This window comes from Phymastichus coffea, unplaced genomic scaffold, assembly GCF_024137745.1.
Source record: "Phymastichus coffea isolate CEN01 unplaced genomic scaffold, Cenicafe_Pcof_1.1 PCOF00087, whole genome shotgun sequence".
Taxonomy (NCBI): Eukaryota; Metazoa; Arthropoda; class Insecta; order Hymenoptera; family Eulophidae; genus Phymastichus; species Phymastichus coffea.
In genome coordinates, this window is record NW_026706898.1 from 660947 (window position 1) to 688316 (window position 27370).

Consider the following 27370-nt stretch of genomic DNA (forward strand, 5'->3'; position numbering starts at 1 on the left):
GCGCCATACCTTACCCTTCGCTCTTCCCCCCCCCCAACCCCTCTCGCGCATCGCTCTCGGCGGCTCTCGCTGCCACTTCGATTTACGATCCGCCGAAAAACGCGCCAATTCATTTTTCCATTACGCTGAGTGACGTGATTCGTTTCGCCGAATCTAACTGACTCCGGCCCACAAAGTGCGCGATGCAAACTAATCAACCAAGAAGCTCTTTGCAATGACCGTTGAAAGGACTGGTCGATTGACACGTGTAAAGAGATAACGGATTTGTAAAAATCCCATTTTCCGGCCATACAAAGTTATATTAACTATAAGCCGATCATCAGGAGCTCGCAAAAGGAGAAACGCACGTTGCCGATAGAACCTGGCCTAGTTTCAAAGATGAAACAGAAACGTGCGCACGCAGAATATCAAAGTAGCCTCGAGTGTCCAAAGAGCATTTGCGATTTAACGGCAAATCGGCGCTCAAAGACAATAAACGCGGAGTTGGAGGTGATAGGTCCGATAATCGTAGCGAGCGGCGGCGGCGGCGGCGGCGGCGGCGGCGGCAGCGGCAGCAGCATCAGCAACAGCAGCAGTCCCAGAGCAGCGTCAGTAGCCAAGTCAATGCGCGGGATCGATATCTCAGCTGGCTTGGTATGGGCGGGCATTTAATCGGCGACGCACACACGGCCCGAAGAACAACGACGAACAGATTTCGAACGGGCGGCTGTAATCCGTGAGATTACCGCGAGTAGCGCGGCCGGCTTAACGTCAAACGCCAGCCACTGACACGCTCGCGCGCACGTGCGCGCGCGCTCCTTCTCCCTCCCTCCCGACGTCCGAAATCCGGCAATGCAGCTATCTCGTTACGGCGTCAAGTGAAAGTTTAATCCTTGGGAGCTACTGCTTGTTTGTCCTGCCGCCTGCGCACCCACGGCGCCTTTGTCTCGCGGCGCACGAGGTGCCTCTCTCCCCGCGCCTCTCTTCGCTCAATTTTCTCGATTTTCCTTGGTCTTTTGCGAGGCGCGCGTCGACCGCAACGTCTGGCCGCGAAGCGAAAAGAGTCCGCGAGCGACTTTGCCACGGACGTAACGTCGCTTTGGGCGGCAATCGTTAGAGTATCGAAAGATTTATCGCGTTAGAATCGTTAGAGCGAGCAGCGTTCAATCTCGAGCCGCGAAAAGCGAGCGGGCAAGCAGAGAGGGCGAGTTTGCCTCGGCGAATGAACTTATAAACGCATTGTTAACTGCGTAAACTTGGATAGTACAGCTCTCGACTCAACTAAATTTGCTCTCGGGCCAGCAGTGTAGTTACTTTTTGGAATTTATCGTGCAATTAAGCGTGGAAATAAGCGAATGGATTAAAAACTACTTGGGGAGAGGGGATCGCCCTCCGGCGCAACGCCGAACAAATAAACTTTACAGCGATGCAATAACCTCTTTTATTGTTGACCCTATGTAGAGTCTATTTATTAATTCTAACTGCTGATTTACGAGGGGGACGTGGCTCAATGGAGCGACATTTGCCGTAGGCATAAAAATAGAAAAAGCTCGTGGGCTTCGCTGAAATGCGGCGCTGTTTCGTCAAAACATCGTAGGCAAGTAACGGCGGGCAATTCGGCTGCAGTTTCGCCGATCGATATCCGAATCGCGTCGAAAGCAACGAGCGCCGACGAAAATTAAAGTTCTTCGACGCGAGCATTGGACTGAACGAGCGTCACAGTGGCCGGCGCGCTTCCATGCGACCGCGAGTCAATTTCACGGGCCCTCATAAGTCAGCTGGCAGCGAAATGAAGGCAGCAGTCTATGGTGTCTGGTGGCATTTAAAAGCCGCCGAAATTCCATTGAATTATGCGCCATCGCCGGTGTACATAGCAATTCCAGGCATCCGTCCCCATGCCGGCGAATAATCTGGTTATATAACTATATGGGGCCGAGGAGCGAGAGAGCGAAACGACTAGGCGGCGTGTGCGGTGAACGAGCGCCTCGGCTACTGATTGGCCTTTCTCTCGCTCTCCCTCAGCTGGCCGAGCAGTAAACATTTCCACCCTCCTTAACCTGAAACTCTGCGCTCCGTAGCCGCGCGCTCCCTCCTTTCTTCTCGTCGAGCTGGCGCACAGAACGATTCCCCGCCGGCACAGCCTCGAGTTTAAGCTCGATTTAATGGGGTGGAAACGCGCCCGGGCGGCTCGATCAAGTTGTATTCAATTATCCCCGCTCTCCTCGCCACTGTAACGCCGCAGGGTCCCGCTCGCTCCTTCGGTTTCACTCTTATTACAACGTCGAGCGACCTCGACTTACGGCCGAGCGAGGAAAGCACACAACGGGATAATTTGCTTGTGAGCCGACAAGTCCGACAAGTCCGACAAGTTTCCAAGGCGCCCGCTTTTTCGTCGGCCTCCGACGAGCGCGGAGGCCCCGTCAGACCGAATCCGGGGGAAGAGCTCGATCGGAAGGCTACGTCCGTATTCGGACAGAGTTGCCGAGAGGGGGCCGTTGTTCGAGCGTCCGAAAGGCCGCCGCAGCTTGCGCAAAAGAATGCAGGCGAGCCCGGCATTAAACGGCGGCAGGGGGCGCGAGGACGCGAGGACGCGAGGACGCGAGCGCGAGCCTGGGAATATCGTAAAGCTGGCAGCGATCCCGAATTACGAGATGTAAGCGCATTGTCAGGGCAGCTTGCGATTTACGAGGGGCTGCCTCAATCGAACAGCACTGGCCTCGCGCACGCGAGCCTTTGAATTATGAAAACGTGCTTTCGAGCGCGGCTGCATCGGCCGTAAAGAGCCGCGCTTTACTAGCCCATGCATACGTCGCGCCACTACTGTGCATATACGCATAGATGAACAGCGCCAGAGAGAGATTCGATCAAAGGCCTTCTCCAGTTGTTATATGACTATTGCATCCCGACGCCGACACCACTAGCCGCCATATATGCATGAACTTGCAATTAGCACGGCAAAACTTCTCTTATCCGCTCTCTCGAGCGAATTGAATGAACGATAAACTCGCGTGGCTCGACTCGCTCTCTCTCTCTCTCTCTCTCTTTCTCCGCCACTGTTCGCGCGACGGATTGTTCCTCGCGCGCGCGGTTTTGGCCAAGTGTCGTCTCCTGTGTGCTTTCCATCCGAGCGCGTAATTGAAACTTTTAGGGCCCAGCCGAGCGAGAGCCAAGTGCCGCCGCTGCTGCCGTTGCTGCTACTGCTCCTCCGGCTGTTACTGTAGCAAGGAGGAAAGGGATTACGAGGCTGTGCTGCTGCGCTTGTCTACCCGACCTTCTATGTTTCCTTGATTGTTTCGTTCGCAATGAATTTCTTCCGCGCTGACCTATTCCTTTCTTTAACAGAGATCTTAGATTTTTCTTATAGTTCCCCGAGAACCGGATGAAACGTCTAATTTCTTTTCCGCAGATACCATGAATTTTCATTTTTGAACGCCTTGCATCTTTGCAACTTTATGAATCTACCCTGATGAAATGCACTTGTCTCGTTCGTGAGTATCTAGCAATATCTCATAATAATTAATGCATGTGCGTTTAACAATTATGTTTTCGTTGTATCATGCCGTCATAATAATTCAGTTGTTAAACAAAAGTCTGCTCTCAGATGTATCTTCAGACCATTTGTAATTGCAAACCACAATATTTTGCTGCAGCTCATTAAAATGAAATCCATCGAAAGTATCGAATGAACCTCTTTCGAATGTTAGATAAGCTTTGAATTAAAGCTAACGAGAAATAGCGGTGCACGATTTTCCAAGTTCTTCGAACGCTCAAACGAATTCTTTAAGTTGTGTTATCGCACTATGCATTACGTATTATGCATTATGAGGTTTCGCGAATCCACGGTAATTATTCAAGAAATAATTGCGTTCGACGTACAACGTAACTGATATATTTGCAAATGAAAAAGTAATTTATTCCACAACTGTGCTTTATTGACACAGTTGCCCGCATATGCGAGGCATAAGTAACTTAGATCGTTTATAAAGATCAGAAAATCCCATCTAGGTTGTCTTTTTCGAATAGTATTTATACCAACTTGGATGAACAATGATGAAGCACGTAGTGTACATCTTGGCTCTATTTGCCGTTGCATTCGGTAAGTTGAGAGCTCGCAGTTTTGGTGATCGATAGTTTTTACGTTTTCCTGACATTTCAATATTTTCATTATCAATATGAAACATTCGATCTTGACGTTTCGCAGCGGAGGATCACTTAATCAACAGAGTTAAAGGAGGACGTTTCGCGGCTCCTGGTGAATTGCCGTACCAAGTTTCCGTATGGCATTACGGCAGACACATCTGTGGAGGAGCTCTGATTACAACAAAGCACGTAGCTACATCAGCGAGCTGCGTGCTTAATTTCATTAGAAATCCCCCGACGGCTGTCACCTTACAAGTTCTCGTAGGCACCACTGATCAGACGAAAGGGGGAATTTTACACTACGTAGCTAAAATCGCCGCTCATCCTGAATACCGATGGAGCTACGAATGGGCATCATACGAAAACGACATTGTTGTACTTCATGTGAGTGGATTTTGATTGACCGAGCGGCACCAGTGTTTCGTTTACCTCTCGATTTCGTAATGAATAACAACCGATTTAATATTGCAGTTGGCCAATCACGTGACCGAAACGGACTTTGTCAAGCGAATCAAGCTTCCTAACGTCATTGAAATACCACCAAATAGCGATGTAGTTTTCTCTGGCTGGGGCGGCATGAGCCCTAACTCGTACCCCGTGCCTTACCTCATGAAAGCCAACCTTCGTTACATTAGTACCGAGGAATGCCAACGTTACTACCCAGAAATGAAGATTAAGAATTACCAACTCTGCACTGCACCTAATTTCTATGTTGGCGCGTGCTCGGTAAAAATATCATTTGTCAATTTATGTTTTTCATTAAATTTTTATGTCTTTCTTAAAAAATAAATCAAATTTGAATGTACGATTGGGATATTTCAGACTGATGTTGGAGGTCCTCTTGTGTACAACGGTACATTGGTTGGCGTTGGCACTGGACTGCTTGGATGCGGCACTGTACGCCCCGATGTCTTCACTAAAGTCTCCTACTACCTGCAATTCATCATTACGGAAATATCATCGTAAGACTTACAGTGACGGGACGACAATAGCAGAAATTAAATTGTTTAGAAGGAGTTAAAAAAATAAATAAATAACGAAATTGAATGTCTGCTTTACTTTTGCTAGCGACTTACAAGAATGACACAGAGGTGCTATTTTATAAATAAATATTAAATAAGTAGAGAGAATATGTCGCACATTCTTTTTTAAAAGCTCGGTGCAAACGAGGGAAGTGCAGAGGGAGTTTGGGACAACAACTCTTCTATAGAAGACTCCCAAAAAATCAAAGGAGCATTCAAGCGCCATAATGGAATTCACGGGAAAGTTAGCCTTGAAACTACGTCTCGCTTGCGACTTTCGCGCTTTCTCGAAGTAGCGACAAGAGACAGCTACCGCGTGAAAAAAGGAGACGGAAAATTCTCAGCGGTAGAAGCATGCCGTCAATTTCTGATGTTCAAGTTTCATACCGCGCTTGAAAGGCGTGACGCTTCGTTCAAGATCCGATTGATTTTCTGCAATGCCGAAGTACCATATAGCAGGTAGCTCCGAGGCGAGCGAAGCAAAGGTAACTGCTCCAGTTGTATTAGCTTTCACATTGTAAACAGTTAACCGGGCGTTTTCACGTCGGTTGAGCTTGGAAACGCAAGCACCACTCTCGCTCGATTCGCAGTAACTGCGGGAGAAAAGCGAGTGGCCTCGTAAATCAAAGTCCTATCGGGACGAGCTGACCGCTGCTGCTGCAGCTGCTTGTACGGGCAATCCTTTTGCCTGCCGAAACAGATCGAAATAACACTGCTGGCGAAAAAAAGAGTCGAAATCCTGAGCGGGAGCTAAGTCGATTCCTGATAACCTTCGCGTGCGCGCGGCAGGCGGGAAAGACTGGAGAGGGAAGGGAGGGGGGAGCGAATATGCCTGAGAAAGCGGAAAAATCTGCTTTCACGGTCTCTTCACCGGCGAGGAAAAACACGTCTTTTCGTTTAATTAAATTCTTACGTTCTAATGGGACGAGCAGGCCAACTTAGCGAGAGCATCTCTCGCCAACTATTTCGAAAATGCATCGCGTTACTCGCAGCTCGCGAGCGCAACGCCAACAGCAGAGAGCTTGTCGTCTCGATCTTATTAAAATACTTGGGTAATAACGTGTGAGCGCAGCTGACTTCGATGAGCATTGAATAAGAAGTTACACCAGATTTGTCGCGATCGCGTCTGTCGAGTTTCTCGCCGGTATTATATCTACGCGAACGTTTGAAAATACCTGTCGTTGCTCATGATAAGAAGATTGCCTTTGAAATTTATCAATTTCAAAATGATCAATCATAATTTTTCCAGGGAGAGTAACTATTCATAACGCAAATGATATGGCGAATAAACGTTACGAAGCCAATTGTCAAAAAGTTTCAACAAAATGAAAAAAAAATTCGAATAAATCGAATACGGCTTTAAAAAATAAGTAGTTTCTTAGAAAAAATAAGTTTGTTCTGAAACATTGTCGCATCTTCGCTAAAGATTACATATGTAGAATCCTCGGATCCTCTTTTGGTGGTGTACCGTTTCTCGATGATTAATCGTCTCATCGTCGGCGCATATTGACCCAAAAAATTAGAAACACCTCAGTAAAAATTAAAAGCTCCGTCCTCGCGAATTAATAATGCGACATGAAATTGCTAGACTAAACACAGAGACACAACTTGAGCGACATGGTTTCAAATTGATTATGAAAATGAGATTCAGTACATCCAATTACGTGAGAAAAAAACAATTGAAGAAATAATCGTAGAAACCAAAGAATTTGCGGAAAAACAAGAAGATTTTGGAGAATGTCCAAAACAAGGCTTCCTCTCGAAGGAAGCAAAAGAAACTTTGCAACTTTGCTCGTGCCTTTGTGGAAGGGAGAAAAAGGAAGGCAGCGAAAGGTACAAGTTCGCGTGGATGCTCGGCAGTTTGCAGTGCATCGCCACGTAACGCGCCTGTAAATGCAGAGCCGCGTCTTGCGTGCACGCGCGCAACACACCTCCGCACGCGTAATGGAGAGCGAGAGAAAGAGCGCGCGGCCTGCGGGGGATGGGACGGGGGGTTGCGATACGCCAACTGCATTTAGCTCGAGTGCACCGTTACTGCGTCTGCTCGTTGGATAATGGCGAGTGCGAGCGAGCGTGGATTTTATTTGGATTGCACGCGTACGCCGCGCCAAATGGATTGTCGCCTGTCTATTCAGCGATAGCACAGGCCGCTTTCAAAAGCTCAGATCTTCTTTTATCTACTTCCCTTTCTCTTCTCCCCCGCTCCTCCCTCCCTTTCTCTCTCTTTCTCTCTCTGTGCACGTCGCGTAGTGTCTTTTTCGCGCGAATGACTCTTCAACCGTTAATTCTTTGAAGCACGCGCGCGCCACACATTGTTTGCCCGCGAGGATGTGCATATTACGTACGTTGCAATAAATGAGCAGTGAATGTTTCCGCGCTGCATAAAGGAGGAGATCCCTTCCACAAGGCATTCCCTCGAATATTCTAAATTTGGATCAAGCTGTTTTTCCTCCCCCTCTATCGCCTAACGCGGTGGGACCGAGAATGCTTTACATTGTTTCGCAGCCTCGCGGAGAATCTCGCTACGCGCGTGCGAAAAATAAGTAGCTACTGCGCTGGTCTGCCGTTAAATCTGTTTACACGCGAAATTGAGAGCTATCAAGCCAGTAAGCTCTGCTCGCATTAGCATAGAACAGACATAATCGTTGCTTTGACGCTTCGGTGAGAGAAGAAAAAAAAATGATATTTACGAAGAAACATTAAGTTGTGAGAGAGCGAGAGAGAGAGAACATCCCTGAGCGTGGTGGCGATAACATCAGCCAACAAGTGCACGTACGAGCTGTAAGTGCACCAAACAGAGGGGGAGAGATGGAGTCGCGTCGGAAGCGTAGAGGCTCCGTGCGATCGGTCGGCACGATAGAGCCTGTAATCGTTGCTCCTCTAAAAGAATAAGTGCTTTGGCAGGCAGCTCGTGGTGCGCTCGCGCGCCCCGCGGCGAGTCTTGGAAATGAAAGTTGCGCGTGTGCTTTTGCCCAGTCCGCGGGCGAGCTGCAGTGGGTATAGTGCGCATAATGGAAGCAACCATAGCGACTGGGAGTTGCGGGACAGGGGTACTTCCGAGCATTCTCAGAGGCAAGTATGCCAGCGCTCAAAAGGGCCAAAGCGTCGCTCGCTCGCGCAGTCGCCCGGGGGCCATTAGAAGTATAAGCGCTATGCAAGCCTCGCGCGACAATGCGGCACGAGCTCGCTCTCGCTCTGTCTCGAATGTGTCGAATATTTTGCTTTTTGGAATTTCCTTGGGTCGGGCTGCAGGGCGGCGTCAAGGGCGGATGAGTTATCGTCGAAAGGGAGATTGTTCGCGAGCTCCAGGAGGAGAGCTAGCATTCTCTGCCGTGCATGTAAGTTTTTTGAGGTGGATTCTTCGCGGGTTATCAGGTGTCCTGCGCTCGCGAACACTGCGGAATTTCGGCCTGAGCGCACTCCAGCGTAAACACTAAGATATGAAGTTTGCCGGGGCGAGCAGCTACTGCACCTTCGCCGAGGGAATTGTTGGAATTTGGGTCGGCGCACAGCCCCTCGGACCCAAGTTATTACGGCTTAGTTATAAGCAGATTTATTAGCAATTGAAACTGATATATCGGTATTTGCCGCTGCGAGCTGCTTCTTGTCAAACCGACCCCGGCTCCACCTCCGGCGACTTGCGCTAATCTCAGGTCCCCGGCTATTCTCCGCTTTGTTGGCCGATCGCCTCGGCGGGCTGCATTGATTTTTCATTACAAGCTACGAAGCTCCGAGCGAAACGATTGTTTAATTAGCAGCGCGCCGAGATTATTGCGATGCACTTATAAAACTATTTCGACGAAAGTGTACGCGTCTCGCGTATACAGGTGCTCCGAATGGGCTAATTGCCTCGTATAAATTCAGCCGGCAAAATACTTAAGCGCGGAAACCGTATACGTCGGTTTCCTCCACGGATTAATTATAACCTAGGGATTTTAACGAAATAAAGCCGAGGGCAAAGAAACCAGTTGTAATTGCGCGAGAGAGATTAAGCAACATGGAAATAACAGTTAGAGCAGTCGGTCGGGGAGGTGTTTAACGGCGCTAATGTCACGGCGACGAGACGAATTCCTCAAACTCTATTAACGCTTGCGGGGAGAGCATTTAATAATCGCCGCCGGTCGAAAGTTGGAAAGCCCTGCCGCGAGAGCTTTCGCTGTTGTGCGTGCACGGATCGCTGTTGCGTGCTGTGCGCCTCGGAAAAGTCGGGCACGAACTAATGTTATTGCGGCCGGCCGTTAAGCGCCCATAGGAAATCACCGAATTAACTGTTTCCGCTCTGCGCGCCCTACACGCGACGCGCGCGCGTGCCGGGATAATAACGTCCGGACAATAGTACAGCCTCTCGGCAGCAGCTCCACTGGGAGAGGGAGAGGAATCTTCGCGGGACGGAATTCATAAAACGCAAACTCGAGTAATCTTGTTTCTCTGCAGAACTTTCAAGCAGCAGTTTTCCTTCTCCGTCTTTTCCCTCTTTTTCTTCTTCTTTTTCTTCTTCTTTTTTTTTTTTTTTTATTCGCGACCGAGTTTAATTATGAAACAATGCTTCTCTATTTGTCCGAGGCTAGCTGGGAAACTTTGCCGTTTCGATAAAGTTTTCCTCTACGCGAGCGCACGGAGGAGGCAAAAATAAAGTGTATAGTGCGAGGAATTTATAATGCAAAATGCGAGTCGTTTTATTTGGTTCGATTTCGCAAACTATCCGCAGAATTCGCCAAGAAACTGGCATATAAGAAGCGGCGAACTCTTTGTTTCTTGAGAAAGGAGGACGACGTGGAAGGAACAAAAGGCTCTACGATTGAATTTTAACGAGCCGGACAATGGCAAAGCTACTTGAATGTATCGGCCAACCATACCTTATCAAGTTCAATACTGTGGAGTCGGGAGTTGGCTTTTGTACGACAGTTGGACAACGCAAGCGACTCGGGCCAGCGAGTTTCGTGTGTTTTTATTGAATTAATCCATTTTCAGCGGCACGGATCGAGGCACGATACCGGCTACTGTAAGTTTCTCGCGAAGCAGCCTTAATTTCATAAGTCTTTCGCCCGAGTCAGAGTGGCCGAAGCGACATCCGTGAGGATCGGCAAGGTGCGAACCATCGGCGAGCTACCTCTCGCTACATCGAAGCGCCAGAGCGAAAAGGGAAAAGTCCCGAGCGAATGTCATTTCAGCTCAATTCTCGCGAGGCGAACTCGCCCCCTTTTTGTCGGGGGTGCAATAACGATAACAAAATATCAAGGCTGCCGCTGCGCTGGCAGAAAGGCGCGACTCGCTTGCCACTACCATTTTGCCGCGCAGAGCTAACGCTACGTAGCGTGGCACACGGCGCCCGGAGGCTGCCCGATGAGTGTCATTAAAAATTTCGATATAAATTAATTTACGGGCTAAAGGGATTTCGCCAGGCTGAGGCGTAGCGGTGGGCGAAGTAATGGCACGGAAAATGAAGTTCTCTCTCTCTCTCTCTCTCTCTCTCTCTCGGCCTTTCGCGTAACCCCTTCAAGTTGGCTTCCGCTCGCTCGCGAGCTTTTGTCGGGGGAATTTGTGCCGCGCCATTATCTTGAGTAAACAGGCGGCTCCCACTGAAAGAGATAAAGTCGCGCGTTATCAAAATCCAGAGCCGAAGACAGCGCGACGTCGTTAATTCCGTTAAGTCTTAGGCTACTGCGCACTTGTAGATACCATACTATCGTTGTAGATCACTCTCGAGAGCAGATTATGTAGTTGAGAGGATATATCCTCGCAGCCAGGCAGCCACTGCGCATTTTACGAACGCTCGTAAGGCGTTACGCGCGCGCGCGCGCTTTTCGCCTCCGAAGACGCGCCGCCGTCGGTGCTCGCTGGCTATACTCGCGCGCCCGACACTCACTTCGTTCTCACTTCGGTTTTCTTTGCCTCGCTCGTCTAACGAGAGCGAAATCGGATCTATGAGCGCCGCTGCGGAAGGCCAATTCGCTGATCTGTCGATCCGAGGCGTGCCCCGCCCTTCGTATACGTGAGATCCGTTTGAGAGCCCGAAATAAACTGAGATCACGGCGGGATCGGACGCTCTGACACCCGTGCGGCTCGACGATTCCGTAAAAATTGACGAGCGCGCGAAAAATCGGCGTCCTTCCGAATTCCATAGACTATAGCCAATACCGACAGCAACGCCCCGCGATCCTCGACATTCCTCAGTTAGGGTCGGAGAAACGGGCAGGCATCCCCTCGGCACGGCACAGACACACACACACACGCGCGCGCGCGCGGCGACACGGATCGGAGAATCTCGGAGCATTTCCCCTTCGCGGAGATCGCGACATGGAATTCTATAACCGGCTGCTGCTGTTGCTGCTGCCGCCGCCGAATCGTCTCTGCTTCGGCACGCGTACTATTGGGTCGGCACGCACGCACCTCAAAACCTTGATTTGCTTCGCCCACACCTGTAATAATGCAATGCCGACGTACGGTATTAGCGAAAAGAAAAGCCATGGTACGTGTCGCTTACCTACTCCACGTGGATTAGAGTACGCGAGGCCGCGGGGGAGAATAAATGAGCGTCCCGCGTAAAAATCTGGAAGCGTATATATGAATTTAATATCGCTCGCGTCGAGTCACGTACTCGTGTGTAACCGTATGATCTCTCTCATTATATCAGGCCTCGAGATTTACGGGGAGCGGCTAGTCGTGGAGCTTTGGAGCTCGCTCTCGACTCTTATTTTTTGTTTTTTTTTTGCTGTGTGCCCTGACAATATTCGTCGATTGCGTATTACCGGTGAAGTGTTTGTACGTAGTTGGCAAGGCTCACGACCGTAAATTACGCTCTATTAGAATCCAGTCTTTTTTCTTTCTGCACGAGAAGCTGCGCGGTCGCGATCTCGTTCTTCTTCATTTCTCGATAAATAGGAAGCCATGAGAAGTCGGTAGATACCAGCGATCACCCCACCTCGTTACCCTGCAGCACATTATTCGGCTTCTCCTTCTCACCGAACATAAAGGCTTCGCGTTAAATGAAGACGAAGTGCGTTGGTTAACCTTTGACTCGAGGAAAAGACTACGTTCTACAAAAAAGAGAAAAGCCGAGGGAAGAAAGAAGAAAGCCATCGCGAAAGCCGCGGCGAAAGCAAACGAAAGAGATACAAGTGGGCAGCTCTGGCAATATCCGGTGGCGAGTCGCCGGCACAACGCCTTCGCACCCTTGCCGCGGCTGATTCTCCTTTTCGCGCGACGGACGCGGTACATGCGTGACAGACCTCGGCAACGCTACATCGTTCTAAAGGAGCTGCAATATATTGCTTGTGTAGCTCGGCCCATCGGACGTTCTTAGATGGCACTCGGACGGCGGGGCCGCGCGACACCGCTGCAGATTGAAAAGAGAATTCGCGACCTCGCGACAAATTGCGTTAGGCGGCAGCGCGCAACCCTCGAGAGCTGCTCTGAAACAAGATTTTTATCCGTTTCTCGGCGCGATGTTTTTTCCCTCGGCCGTGAAATACTTTCGGGCTCGCACGGACGCCATACATTTTGAACGAGTGTCGCCTCTCGTAAATTGCGAGCTTATCGTAATTAGTGTAATGATGAGCAAACTGCTGTAACGTTATCGCGATTGCCTCGAATAATACGTCATTTCGTAAGCAGCATTGCGCTTTGTGTAATCTCAAGTGCACGTGCTAATTGTAGGCGGAAAATCGCTGCGGTTTGTTGATACAATAATATTCGTTGCGCGCGCGCACTCGATCAATGGCGCAGCAAAGTTAATCGCTTGGGTCTTATTAATATACCTATGTGCGTCAATTCAAACGTATCGAATTCGGAATTTTAATTGGATAAACGACGGAGCCTTTTTTTCCCACCTAAGCGGGGGAAAAAAAAAACTGAGGAGGTAATGGCAGCTTTAATTGCTGCCTGCTGCGGTCGCAATTTTATTGATGGGCGCTGAAAAGGGAAAGCGCCCGGGAAAAGAAGTACACGGGACGAGGAAAACGCGAGAAACCACTAATTCGATAATTTCCAAAGTACCGGGCTAACCGCAATGGAGATAGTGAACGAGTGCAGCTCAAAGAGCAGGACTTGAAGGGACTTAATGGATCTTTTGGAATTTCATTAATCGAGAAATGCCTAAGCTTGTGAATAATTGGAAAAAAGTCAAGTGCAGTGTTTGAGCGAGAGTTGGAACGTGAAGTAATGCATGCGAACTAATCAGAGTGAATCTAGTCGGCGTGGCTTGAGTCGAGAGTCTCTCTTGCGATGAGCAACTTTGGCTCCGGAAGAAACTTACGAGTATACCGAGCTGAGCTCGTCAAACTCGATACGCGCAACTCGCTTTGTTTCCTTGATTCTTCTGTATCCAGGCAGAGCTTATACCGAACCCAGCCGACTCTTAATGCTTTCACCCGGAAACTTTAGAGATTCGCCGTTACCGGAGGAGAGAGAACTCTATAAATTATTTCATGTACGACCGTCTACTCCACTGCTCGTCCTACCCCCATGCTACACCGAGGAAAATTTTTCAAACGCCGATCACTTTCCAATTCCCAAGCAAACAGAACGGTAAAATTGTCTTCGCCATATATTAAAATATCACGATCGAACGGAGAAGTCACGAGGCGCGCACAATAGATTCGATTACGTGGGTATTTTAAATAAGCCCGGAGGAGATATCGAATGTGCGCGCGGCCGTGCTCTCGTGTTCGGGAGAAGGCGTCAGGCCTTGCGAGAGAAGAGGCAATCTTTTCGCTTCCCCGTCCGTCGTCGCGTGAAACTTGGAGAAACGCTTTCGTCGTATTTTCTTCGCGGCTCGCTCTAATACACACGCCGCCATCGCTAACTTTGTTGCCGGGAAAAGGGAGAAAGAGAGAGTGAGGAATGGAGCATCTTACCGAACAACAATATCCAGAGAATTTTTCGATGGCTTTTTTCGCACTGCCGATGGATTCTCACTTCCGCACGGACCTTTCGATTTCTCTCTTCGCGGCCGGTTCTTGCTCGTTTTTCATTAGGTCCGCTTTGTCAAGCCCCGACAGCCCTTCGAACTTTCAATGTTTCTCATTAAAATCACCAGTTCGAATGACATTTCGAATGGAAATCATTTGTCTATTTGTTATAAGGCGTTCAATTGGGAATCTTACGAATTCGATTGAAACTCGTAGAAAATATTTACTCGACCAATCGAGCAGAATCGTAATTCAACATTTACAGTCGAGATTCAGTTCTAATAATGTATTGGCGAGCTCGTTCAAAGCTATGAAGAGCGTGCATAGATAACGTCAGAAATGGAGATCAAAGCTGATTAGCTCGGCAGAGCCAGATAGATGCGAGACGCAGAGGGGCGAGACACTACAACAAGTGTCAGCTCGATGATGACCAAGTACATTATCGGCCACTTGTCCCGCCTATTTCTCGCTGTGCTCTTTACTCGTCAGGCAGCTCGCTCGATGAGCTCCGCAGCGTGTGACAGGCGGGCGAGCTCGTCGCGCGATTCCCAACTATACATCAACGAATGATCATTGTACGCCACATCGCAATGATGTACGCGCATCGCTTTCCGCTCAAGTGTGTGCCCGCGCGGTAATGAAGTTGACGCTGTCAAATCTGGGTTTGCACATCCGTTGACTGACGTAACCTCGTTTTCTCGAGTACATCTTTCCTGGGCGCTTGCGAACATTCGGTCAAATATCCCATTAAAAAGCAAAGAAAAAAAAAGTGAGAAAGAAAGAAACGAAAAGTTTGATATATACAGAATGTGCTCGCGCTATCCTTGGAACGCCAGCCTGCGAGGCTTTCTAGCGGATGACTTTGCCGCGCCTGCGGAAGTCATCTCTGCTGCGACAGTAGCGAACTTTCTCCTCTTCTTTTTAACGCCGAAACTCGTCCGAACTTTCGATTCGCCGAGTGTAAAAAATAGAGCTAAACGCCCCGCGAAATACTCTGGCTTTAGAGCTAAGAGCCACTTGTCAGCCGACAAATAAATAGTCTTGCCCTTCTTTATTTCTCTCGCTCTCTTTCTCTCTCTCTTTTATTTGTTGGGCGTAAGGCGATGAAAATGTAAAATGCGCCGTTTGCCCTTTGTTTATCTGCGCTAAGTATGTACACAAGAGCGCGGGCGCGGAGGACATTGTGCAGCGCTCTCTGTGACTGCGTCGAGAGTTATTACGGCGAGAACGCGGCGCAAAAAGCGAGATTGAGTTCAAGTGTCGCTGGCTTTATTGGGGCTTATGAACGAGCGCTTTTTCGTGCGAAACATCGGATGTTTTTGCAAAACTCTATTTTGAATTGTCCGCAGCGTTATCGAGCGTCAAACGCAAGAGGCTTCGCGGAGGATAACGAAATTGTCCGTTGCGCAAAAGACAAATAAGAGGAAAAAACAAAACGTACCGGTTTTCTGCATTCACCGCACAGTTGAAAACCGTTTGGGTCATAAACGCAGTAGCATTCCTCAGCGCGCGGCACGCACGGCATTCATTAGAGCAGCATGAAAATTCATGAATGGGAGAGGGAGAGAGAGAGAGAGAGTTGGCCTTTGCAGGAAGTACTTCTCGCTCTCTCCTCGGCTCTTTAGGAATAATGCCGCAAGTGCCGCTAGCGACTTGACAACGCAGCAGCTGCTGGCGCCCGATGAGGATCGAAAGCGCAATCCCACCACACCGCCGCCACCGGCGCCAGCAGCTCGCGAAAATTCAAGCCAAGTTGATTGACAAGCCGCGGCGCCAAGCCCAAATTTCACCAACTCTCGCAATATACCAAACAGTGCCGCGCGGAGAATTAAGTGTGCGCGTATTTAGCGACGCGAGCACACAAACCCACCATGGGATATGAAGTGCTTCCAAGTTAATTTTCAACTTGCGAACGCAACTCTGAGGGACTTGGTACGCGCGCGAGTTCTGCTTCGATCTCGGTTCGTATCCTCGCAACAATCCGCACTTTGGCGAATCGCGCGGCAACGTTTGATCGGCAATTACTATAGGCTCTCCGCTCGTATGGGTTTTTCATCGAGCAGCCGCGTACGACCAGCTACTTGCAAGAGTCGTGAAAATGTGATTGCTCGCCGTGGCAAGAAAACCGCAGTTGGCCTCTGTAGGAATTCAAATGCGCCGTTCTCCAGGCGTCGAAAGGGCTCTCATCTCTCTCTCTCTCTCTCTCTCCCTCTCTCTCTCGCGCGCGCGCGCAGTCCCGATTCGATTAACCGTTAGTGGCGGCTGAATCGAATTGACGCGCGTCCAATTATCGAAGCGAGGGCGATTTTTTACAAGGTGCACCGTCGTGCACTAACCTTATTATTCCCCTTTTTCGCGACTCTATCTCGTTCGCTGCGCGCCAGCGGCATCGCCAACGCAATTTCCATCTTAACGCGTCAGAGGCTCATAATTTCGAGGCTTGCCGCGCGCGCCGCGTGTGCGCACATCCTTTCGCGCGTCGACTTTGACGATGACGCAGTGCACACACGCACACGTTTAGCGATCGTAGCGATTTGCCGCGGACAAACAGAGCCGTCGACAATTCGCTTTCGCTCGCGGGCCATTCGACGATTGGGAGGTCCCGTTCGGGCTGCGCGTAAGCGAAACTGCCGCCACGGAATTCTTATCCATTCGGAAGCGTTTATCTGGCTCTATATAGCGGCCAGCTTGCCGACTGAAAATTACGATAGCCATTGTGTGCTGCGCGCTCACAGCGCGGAAAATAGAGAAGGTGCACAGAGACGGAGACGTGGCCGGGCGATAACGCGCGATCAATTCGTTTTCCGCTCTGCGTCATCGCGACGCGGCCAGCGATAGTCGGCGGATCGGCGGAGCCTTATCAATTCTCGATCGCTCTTGTCACGCGCGATCTCGGTGGTTATTTTCGCGCTGAGGCATTTTTAATCGACGCGAGCCATGGCCAAAGTTGAAAGCTGGTTTTTATCCCCCACCGAACGATCCGCCACCGGCCATGGTCGATACTGGCAATCTTCACCTATGGCTTCGATCGCATCACGCTTTTGTTTTCGCCAGCACAGAGACACGACGTCGCGCGACACGAACGACTTTGAAAATATGCTGGCGGAGCAATGGCACTCGTGCATTATGTAATGGGGGGGGGGGTATCGCTCCCGGCGGGGAGGTGCGCATTGTATTCGACGAGACTGAATTCGCGCCGCTACACGACTGGAATACGAAAATAGTCGGACTGCTCGTGATAGATTTACTTATACATCATGCGCAAGTTTATTTTACGGTACACTGCAAAAGTCGCGCAGTTATTAGCGCGATTGCCGTGATCTGCTACGCGCTCGCATCGGTATGCGCGCTTACGATATAATTGGTTTTGCGGTACTCGATGGCGCTTTAATGCTGGCTAGCAGCGGTATTCGCATTCGTTCTTCGTATATGCAGTCTTCGTAAAATTACAACGTTGGGGTGCATTTGGCGGTGGCTTTATACCTTGAAAATCTGACTTCCAATATTTTCTTTCGCAATCCCATCAATCTTCCACTAATTGATTAATATATCCCCTTCACCAATGGAATGCCAATAAATGCAGTCTCTATCGGCAATATATATATATATACTCAGGATGTATAAGATAGTGGTAATTAATGACCGTTGACACGAAAGTATTTTTTTTGTCGACGCCTCGAGCAAAAGTTGTGATATCTATTGGGAGATAAATATCATTCGTTTCCGGATCAACATCCTCTGAGATCGATTATCGAAGCGAATTAATTATTGCTGACGCGTTGAAGGGCTTAACGTCGTATAACGCGCAAGTGGCCGGGCGAGGATAATTTAGCACGCTCTGACGATGGTAACGGGTTTTTGAAGGCAATATTCGCGATCCCGATAACAGATTCCAGCTGGAAATTACTCGTATCGCGCATTAACAAATGAAGCGCGCTCATTTCGGGTATGACAAGCTATAATGCTCGAGCGCGAAAAGAAGGGTGCAAAAGAGAGAAGAAACGACATGATGCGTGCGCGGATGTACGTGGATGTGCGCGCGTGAGCGTGGGAGGGGGTAGGGTTGAGGAGATAGAGCGAGAAGTGACGTCGCTCTCTGGCGCATTGTTCGCTCATTATAACGATCGCGCACGTTCGTAACTGGCCGTATACAGTGCGAGTCTGGCCGCGCGAATACGTGGAGCGGACAACCGATGATGCATAGATGCTGTTGACACGGGCGGAACGTCAGACTCACGCGCGATCTCTCTCTCTCTCTCTCTCTCTCTCTCTCGCTGCCTCCATTATGCTCCGACTGGCTGGCAGGAGAGGTACATCCTACATTGGGACAATAACCGTCGGCGTCGGCGTTATAATTATTGGCCGGTCTTGAACGCTAAACAATCGGGACTAAGAGCCTCTCTCTCTCTCTCTCTGGCCGCGCGCGTATGCGTGGCTGCGCGTTGTGTATATACGCGCACCAGCGACGCGAGGAGTGAGCGGGAGAGGACGGCATGCATATATAATTGATCGAAGATGCAGGCAGCGAGGATAGGTCGCCTACTGTCCGTGCCACCGGTCTCCCCTTATATATACACTCTGCGGCCGAATTGCTGCGGACAGCTGATGCTCAGCTATGCCTTGATTATTATTATCGACTGGACAGCGCGGCCGGCTCCAACGTCTCGGGCCCTTACAGCCAGGTCTTCCGCCGTGTCTCGATCGAGCGACCTTAATATTCGCAGCGTCAACGTTAACGTGACGCTTACGCGACGCCGAATTGGCATTTCTTCCGTCTCGCGCATATCGATAGTAACGGATCTATCGAAAACGCCGGCTTACTGCGAGAGATTTCAGCGAAACAATTTACCGGGCCATAATGCAATCAATGCCGGCGTGAAATAAATTAGCGCGATGGAATAAACGCTGAGTAACTCTCGTCAAGCAGTATATACGCGACTACGATAAAGTTATTCACAAGCGCGCAGGCTGTGCAGTACTGCGCGTGGCCTGGAAGGTGGAAAGCGATCACAAGATAGGCTATCTCTCGCTGCACAATGCTATACGCTTTCCGAGCTTGGCTGTTATTAATTTAGCCAATTGTCGTTCGTTGATTACGCGCGATATTTTCGCAACGGATCTACGGATCCCCTCGGCTCCCTTGCAGAGCTTTCAATTTGGCCTTTCCACGGCATACGTTAGATCATCCACGACTGCTGCTTCTCCATTTGTCTCTGTGAAAGCCTTCGTTATATATACGCGTAAATGTACATCCTTTTGTAAATGTGTGCTGCGTGCGTACCAGTCCAGAGTGGACTTTAACTGTATGAATACGTTGAGGATCTCTCTTCGACGTTAATATTAATGTTCGCCAGACCATATTCAAATTTGTTTTTGTCTCGTTCGGGTTTCGCCTACTTGGCCGCTGCCGCCTCGCTAAATGCTGTTTGACTTTCGACTGTAATTATTAACGCTACGTTTAACTGGCTTGTTGTTCGATACTCGTCAATAAAACATGATGCGCGCACGCGAGAGAAAGCGAGGAGGGGGGGGGGGGGGAGTTCTTTGTGCCTGCCGAGAATAAAGCCCAGCGCAAAATTTTTTTGATGCAAACAATTAGTTTGATGAGAATTGCAGCCCTGGTAAAAGCTTTACGCTCAATCAAACAAAGCTTGCCAATAACACTTGTTTACTTCCTCAACTAGTTTATCACGGGCATTATTCACAAAAATAAAAGCACCTGCAAAAAAGTGACGAAAAGCAAATCTCATAAAGCACTCGAGAGCGAGCCGAGCGCGTATATATCACTCCGACAAGGGTTGGATATGCGTTCGTACGCGTTTGCGTGTGTGTGAATACGTGCTGCAAAACGCTCTAGCGCATGGACAGAGATCGCGCATTTTTGCAGCGTATATAGCCTCTCAACTAGTGCGAAAAACGAGCTTTTTGCGCCGCGAGTGTGCGCAACCCGCAAAAAAAAACAGGGAGAAATTGTTTTGCAAGTAGAGCTTGCGCGCGATAGCGCAACGATGTGATGGTTCGGAAAAAAAAAATTTTAATATTTACAATGTCGGTGGAGCGCTTTATTAGACAGCGATAACTAGATCCCATTTCTTGCTACCGGCTCTTTTTTTTTCAAACGTGCGTGGCAAACGAAAATCCTGTATTTTTGATTATTCAATTGAAGTCGTCGAGGCACCACGACCTATACGCGTATAAACGACGGACGCGCGTTTTATTTCCGAACGATCGTTGCATGTACATTCACTTTCATCAAACGCAAACATCGCATTTTTCTCGGAAGGGCTCAAATATTTCATCGCTTCGTACTCGCGCAACGAAAATATTTGTCGATTTATACGCACGTTGCATTTATGCAAGGCGCGCGGCTTGCAGGTGAATTCACAAGTGGCCAGGCTCCTCAACTTGTAAATCGTCGAAGCATTGGTAATACAGACATCGTCTTGCGAGCATCGCTCTCAGTCAGTAGGACATGGTCCAGTGGATCTCCACATCATACACGCCTGCACACACACGTGCGCGCGCGCGCGCGCGCGTGCATACATCTACGGCTGCGACGAGTGTAGGAGGCATAACTGCAAGCTTGCGTGTCGCCGGGGCTGCTTCATCGCCGGGCAACGCTCTAATTTGCAGACTTTGACGATGACAGCCGACGTATATATCTCACCCCACGACTGCGTCTCTCTCTCTCTCTCTCGCCCCTTGCACTTTGTCATCGTCGTATACGTGCGCGGCTGATCGGACGGCGACGACGACGACGACGACAACGACGACGACGACGACGACGACGCGACGCTCACGAGTAATGACGCTCCTAGGCTGTTAAATTAACTTGTCGTTACCGCCTAGCACTCGGTTTTATGTGAGATCTTTCGAAAGTTTAATGATGTTCGAAATTTCAGTCGACCTCCCAAACTTTTGCTTTTGTTAATTTGTACGGACGTCGAATGCTGTGTACGCAGAAAAAAGGCCTCTTATGCCAAATGTATTAAATTTTTAGTGAAATCGTTTTGCTAAAAAATTATCTCTTTTGGAACAGAAGAATTCCTGTTGTTATGAGAGAATCCTTATATTACGAAAGAAATAATTTTGCAACTATAATGACAAATACCTCAAAATTTATGTGTTTAAATTTAAACGTTTTAAGTCTGCAAATGTAACGTCATCCATAAGAAATACATTGTCACTGAATTTCAACGTTTAGAAGTGTTTAAAATTGGTGACAATCTATTTCCTATGGGGCACGTCCTATTAAACGTTTAAATTTAAACATATGGGTTGACCGTGTATTAGACGTCAAAAATCCTCTTGTACCAAGAGAATTTCTTTTGTTAAGTAACGATTTTTTCAGTTTGTAAAATTAACGAATATGGTAAAACTCAGCTCTCTCTCTCTTTCCGTTTCAGAGTTTTCTTAACACGATGCGATCAGTCAGAATGAAATCAATTTTGATTAAACTAGGCCAATGTTTATAAGTCAAGAAAGGAAATATCTATTCGTTACGTGCTCGCGATTGCTTTTAATTAAATTCAGAAATAATTATTGACTCGACCTGTCATTTGTTTGCATGCGACTTGATTGACAAAAAGTCGATCAAGTCGTATGCAAACAATAGACGATAGACGATAGACGCTAGACCATCCGAGCGGCTGATCCCTTTATAATCTTTAAATTCAATGAACAATTGTCGTTGGTTTTTTGAAAATTTAAACAATTATATTGTCGATGTAGTTGAAATGCTGGTAAAAAATTGTTTTCATCGTGCATTGTTGGAATACTTTGCTGAAAGAGTAAAAAATCTGCGAGATCTTTGAAAAAGTATCGAAATTGAAGTGATCGGAAGTCGTAAGATGTCGTACACCTCGGAGAAACATTTTCGCGATATTTCAAAGTGGACAGCCCATAGGTCGGATGGCCGGAGGGCAAGGCGTCATAAAACCAGGCTCCGAAAACCCAGCGGCGAGCGGGGCAAACACAAATTTAATGGCGCGGCAGCCAAAACCGGGCGGCCAAGCGCATCGGCCGGGCCGAAAATTCGTTTTATCGCGCGCGCGGCGAGAGACGATAATTGCCGGCGACGGCATAGCCCGCGGGTATTAATTATTATTCGCTTTCTCTCTGGCTCGCAGCGCGTTCGAATTCCGCAGCGCCCGCTGAAAGGCGTCTTCGAGGCCGTTAGTGACAATAATGCCCATTGTCTTGGGCGACGGCTCGCATAATGGCGAATGAATGCGCCAAAGCGAACTGTCTGCGATCTCTCGCGCACCGCTTGTATTGTTTGTGCGAGGATATGCGCCCACTTATAATCGTGAGAGGCGAGGCCCGCGCGGGCTTGAATGCATGCACTTTGAGCTCCTCGTCGTCGGGGGCATCTTCGCCGAGAGCAAGAGCGAGTTAAGACGCCGCCGTCGCCGCCATCAGCGCTACAGCGCGTGAAGAGGGTTCGGAAGTCGAGCCGAGACGAGCACGGGATTAATTCGCCCGTTTGAGCCGCTTCCCTTGTTACTTCGTCACCCTCACTTATGCCCACGCTCCGATGCTGCTACTTCCTTCTTCTGCTCCCCTTGCCTTATTATTGTTATTAGACTTTTGACTTTCTAATTTTAACCGACTTAGCATTACGCCGGGATTCCAGATCAAAAATCTGCTGATAGATTTTTTCTTCTTCTCTTTCTTTTTTTTCTGTTTGCGTTGTGTTTGACAATGATAAACTTATCACTAGTTTTGTAGCGCGCTGGAATGTCTAATAAAAAAACTGACGCAGTCCATCAAACGTAAAATCTACTTTACGAGGGCATGTACGTGTAACATACGTTTATTGAATGCGAAATAATACTTTCCAAGAAAGCATCGAGCAGTAAAAAGTTATCGGGTATAACTCCGTATTTTTCTTACAACTCAGTGTTATGCGTCTCAAAACTTTACAGTCGATTGTAAAAATTTTTCGCATGGTTCGTAAAAGAAAAAAGTTACGGCTAAAGGAAAGAAGAATTTCGTTATCGCTATGGGATCATCCGTTTAGTACTAAATACGCTTTATGAACTCGAAATAAGTATAAGCAATTATTTGTCGATTGTAACTTATCGTACTGCATTGACTTATCAGCTGAAATTCTATATACGATTGAGAGGTCTAAAATTTATTAAGAATCGAACATTTCAGCAATTTTATTTATTTTTTTGTCTCTTCAAAATTGATATACTTATAAACGGGAGTATTTTCAATAAGGTACAAAAATTAGTTTTTTTTTTACACAATAGTAATCATTATCAACAGGTAATAATAAAGTCGGGAATCATCTAAAAAACATTCACTCAAAAACACAAACACGTTTCACTAAAAATTTACACTCTATAAATAAAGTAATAAATAATTACAAAAATCATAAATAAATCAACATATCAAACAACTAATACATAAACAAATATTTGTGCGAACGTTTCGACGTCAACGCCGAAATTCAATACTTGGTATAACATTTTGTTCGCCGTTTACGATATTCAAGCGTTAATCGCACGCATAGTGCGACAAAGATAGAGACCACGATAATAGTGAAAAATCATTTTTCATGGTCATTAATAACTCATTAAGCGCTTTTCATCTTTTTCACTCGATTTATTGAATCTCGTGCAGCAAGCACACGCGCACCGATGGCAATACAAGCTGCAGGTAATTAGTCAGCAATTTGTCTCTGAATTTGCACTCATTTTTTCAACGCTCCCTTCGCTGCGAATCTCGTCACTTTTTTTACCTCAATAATATAATGCGGTAATTATCGAAATGAAGCCTTAATAAAATATACTTATTACAAGAAGGTTCATTTTGATAGAGTTAAAATATTTTTACTTTGAACACGTTAGAAATCGTAGAGCGCGATTGAACTTGCAATCATTTAATACAGACTACACTGATTGATACGTTCTAGACACGGTAGATGTTTTAAAACTAGATAAAATTTTTATGTACTTAATACTTCGAAAAATCTTTTAAGCAGCGCCACAATACAGAAAGACCTGCAGTCTAAGTAGGAATACATTTTTCTTATATGTGATTAAAAAAATATAATTGTAAGTTAATGTGAAAATAGTCTGCGTAGTTTATATAATTTATGTATCAAATGACTCTCTAAGGCAAATGTGCAGATCAAGTTTTATATTGCTATTTCTTATAGATGAGAACAATCATAATAAACAAGTAATATTACGAAAGTAGATCTATAAAACTGTACTGAATTTCTTTAGCTTTGCTGCTTATTATGGCATATTTTAAAGCTAATTTACAGCACTATGTACAGTACAATTTATAGATTGCTAAATTGCTATACAGTGGTTACCTTTATAATTTATAATTAGTCAGCAAATGACTCTAAGGCAAATGTGCAGGTCTATTTTTATGCTACTATTTCTTATAGATGGAAACAATTATAATAAACAAACAATATTACGAAACACAAGACAAATATCACTATCATACAATGTTGAAAACACAATGTATTAGAAAATGTTCCACTGGTATGATTTTCCGTTTTCTCAATGGCATTAATGTGTAATGTTCCAAAAAATATTTTGTTTAAAGATAAAAATGTCGTTCAAAAATAATTTACTTAACCCCTATGTTAAATTGATAACGTAATCATCTATTTTGTTGTTACGATCTAAATCTAGCTTTAATTTTTTACTCTTTCCTATATCACTGGATGGCCTTTTGAGTTTGTTTGGTGAACTTTTAGGTGCAGAAAAGGTTTCAACTTTTGAATGACCTCCAAATCCATCAAATGCTCTTGTTAGATCTAATTCTAGTGTATTCTGCATAAAAATGTGATTCTATTAATTGACAGCCATACATTGTTTCAAGAAACTAAGACTTAATACATTCAATAATAATGACCTTGATTTTCGAAGAAGAAACATTTTTCAAATTTATTGAATTTCCAGTAGATTGAATCCAATTTGATGAACGATTGCCACTCAAAGTTCGGCTTTTCATACTCAAAATACCTTTCGATTTCGTTGGAAGGTATGGAGAATCTTGTGAATTTTCTGTGGTTTTATAACTAGTCGGCTAAAAAATTAAACAAGCAGTGAAATTTTTATGATCTAATGTAAGTCAAACGAAATAAAATTACCTCGATAAATACAATGTCAGAATCATCTTTATTTGGTGATGAAGATAATTTAAAAACTTGAGATTTTTTAATTTTTTTAGGAATTAAGTCACTGTTCTCTTCGGCGTCGATATCACGTTTACGAGATGTAGTATTTTCTGAAACTGAATTGAATTCTCCAATACATTCTTCATTAGAGGAAGATGGATTATTAGCTCTTTGCTTTAATTCAAGTATCTCTGATTGAAGAGCTTCTCTTTCACTTTTACAAATAATAAGTTCTTCTTCCAGATCCTCACTGAAATACATATATTGGATGATTCTTTATCATAGCTTGAATATTGAAATAACATGTACTTACATTTTTTTTATATAATCGTGAGCAAAACTATCTCTTTTTATTTTCAGTGCTTGCACTTCAGACTGTAAATTTCTTATTATTGCTCGAAGTTCTTTTCGTTTTTCCATATTCACATTTAATTCTCTAGATAAAAAATATTTAGAAATGAAAAATTTGGTTGAAAGGATTGTAAAAAACAAAAGAATATTATTTGATGGATAAGCTTGTAAAATTATTTTTATTACAATAATTGTTTACAAACCTTTTCAAAACAGCAGCATATGTAGTTAGTGTTGTGATATCTTTGTTTGCACCTAACATTTTGTCTACTTCTTCTCCACTTGAAGTAATTAATAATTGAACACTAATAGAAAGGTTTTTGTGTTACAATGTACTGCTTTGAGTTTTGATTTAAAGAATAAAAAATTATATAACATACTTATCATATGTTTCCAAAGTTTTACAGAGCCTATTATTCTGTTCTTTCAATTGATCGTAATCCATAGATTTATTTTTGAAATATTCAGTTTGTTCTTTAAGTGCATAAATAGCAGAGTTTTTTCTGTGAACTTCGCTTTCAGCTCTTCTAACTTCATCTCTAAGGCCTGTATTTTGTCTTTTCAAATTAGCAAGTTCCTCATTGTTTTTCTTAATTTCAGCTTCATATAGCTTTCCTTGGAACGAGAGATTGTCAACCTTCTGCTGAAGGCTATATGAATCTTCTTTCACAGCTTCAACATTGGCAAAATTGAAATAAATCTTGGTAATTTTATCTCTTCTAACTTTCAGTCGACATTGTGGGCAAGTTAGAGAACTAAAATACACAAGTTCAGAATTCACTAAAATATTTTCTATTAAAGTTCAAGCTATTTTTGAATAAGAATTTTTGAACACTGTGTTTATTTACATGTGCAGCCTTTTACGATAGCATTAATTAAATTAAAAAAAATATTAGGAAACCTTCAAAATGTAATTATCTTTGTCTAGCAGAAAGGGCGCTTTTCTTTTCTTTGTAAATGCGTGTTGCAAAAATGCGAGAAAATCTGTAAACTTACTTATCCAGCCACGCGTTGAGACATGGAAAATGAAATACATGACCACAAGGAATGATATTGATATCCTCCGCAGGTGTCAAAGATTCTTGACAAATCGCACATTGAATATTCATTTTAGAATGAATTTAAAGGACTATCCAGGCAATCTTTGTCAAGGGTGACAAGATTGGTAAACGCGAGCTTTGAAATAATTTCACTTTGGAACATTCATTTTGCTTTCGATACTTTATAGGGAGTGCTTAAATTGTTAATGCTTATCGGAGAATTGGCAGACAATGAAATTCTAAATAAACAAACAGTTACATCACACTTCACAACGACGCATAAATAAGCAACAAACTGCGACGACGCCAACGGCAATTGCGTAGCTTGATGCGTACGCATGTCTCATAGACGCTTGTCGACAGCGCCATCTAGTCATTGTGGCGCCAATTCAAACGCTCAATGTTTGAAAGCGTTAATTCTTTCAAAACTCTTGTATATTTATTATAGTATATCAAAATTTAGTTTATTTTCATAAAAATTTAATTAATTTTTCAGTTGATACGAGTACGAAATATAAATTACCAAAGGGGGATAAAATAATTTTAAAAACAAGCTAAGATCAATTTTGAGATCCTTTTATTATTTCTTTTCTTATATAAAAATCTTATATAAAAAAGAGAAGTTGACTAATTGAAGCCAGTTTATTCGTGATCTGATTGATTGAAAGATAGTCACGTGATCATTGTTATGAGATAGTGTATTGTGTTGTGTACGCCCACGAAAAATGACTGCACATTTTCATAGATAATTAAACTTTCGAGAAGTGTATCAATATA

The 27370-nt window shown here is 45.8% G+C and overlaps 3 protein-coding genes across 3 annotated transcripts in view; 2 read left to right on the forward strand and 1 right to left on the reverse strand.

The window, feature by feature from the left end:
- The window catches only part of LOC131669084 (RNA polymerase II-associated protein 3-like), a 48786-nt gene that overhangs the window by 7775 nt on the left and 13641 nt on the right, over positions 1-27370 (forward strand). The gene's annotated exons all lie outside the window — the stretch shown is intronic.
- LOC131669180 (chymotrypsin-2-like) lies at positions 4027-5085 on the forward strand. Its single transcript, XM_058943889.1, has 4 exons — positions 4027-4075; positions 4181-4503; positions 4591-4845; positions 4942-5085. Exons 1-4 carry the CDS (start codon positions 4027-4029, stop codon positions 5083-5085), a joined length of 771 nt encoding a protein of 256 aa, XP_058799872.1.
- LOC131669086 (E3 ubiquitin-protein ligase TRAIP-like) lies at positions 23218-26890 on the reverse strand. Its single transcript, XM_058943703.1, has 7 exons — positions 26550-26890; positions 25934-26308; positions 25757-25858; positions 25516-25638; positions 25176-25452; positions 24938-25111; positions 23218-24855 (listed from the first exon to the last, which is right to left on the reverse strand). The coding sequence occupies exons 1-7, from the start codon at positions 26660-26662 to the stop codon at positions 24661-24663; spliced, it is 1359 nt and encodes a 452-aa protein (XP_058799686.1). The 5' UTR covers positions 26663-26890; the 3' UTR covers positions 23218-24660.

Coding starts and splice junctions, on each gene's coding strand:
- LOC131669180 (XM_058943889.1), top strand. CDS start 4,027: ATGATGAAGCACGTAGTGTACATCTTGGCTCTATTTGCCGTTGCATTC. Junction 4,076..4,180: donor TCTATTTGCCGTTGCATTCG/GTAAGTTGAGAG, acceptor GACGTTTCGCAG/CGGAGGATCACTTAATCAAC. Junction 4,504..4,590: donor ACGACATTGTTGTACTTCAT/GTGAGTGGATTT, acceptor TTAATATTGCAG/TTGGCCAATCACGTGACCGA.
- LOC131669086 (XM_058943703.1), bottom strand. CDS start 26,662: ATGAATATTCAATGTGCGATTTGTCAAGAATCTTTGACACCTGCGGAG. Junction 25,859..25,933: donor ACTTTGGAAACATATGATAA/GTATGTTATATA, acceptor CCTTTCTATTAG/TGTTCAATTATTAATTACTT. Junction 25,453..25,515: donor CACGATTATATAAAAAAAAT/GTAAGTACATGT, acceptor TATGTATTTCAG/TGAGGATCTGGAAGAAGAAC.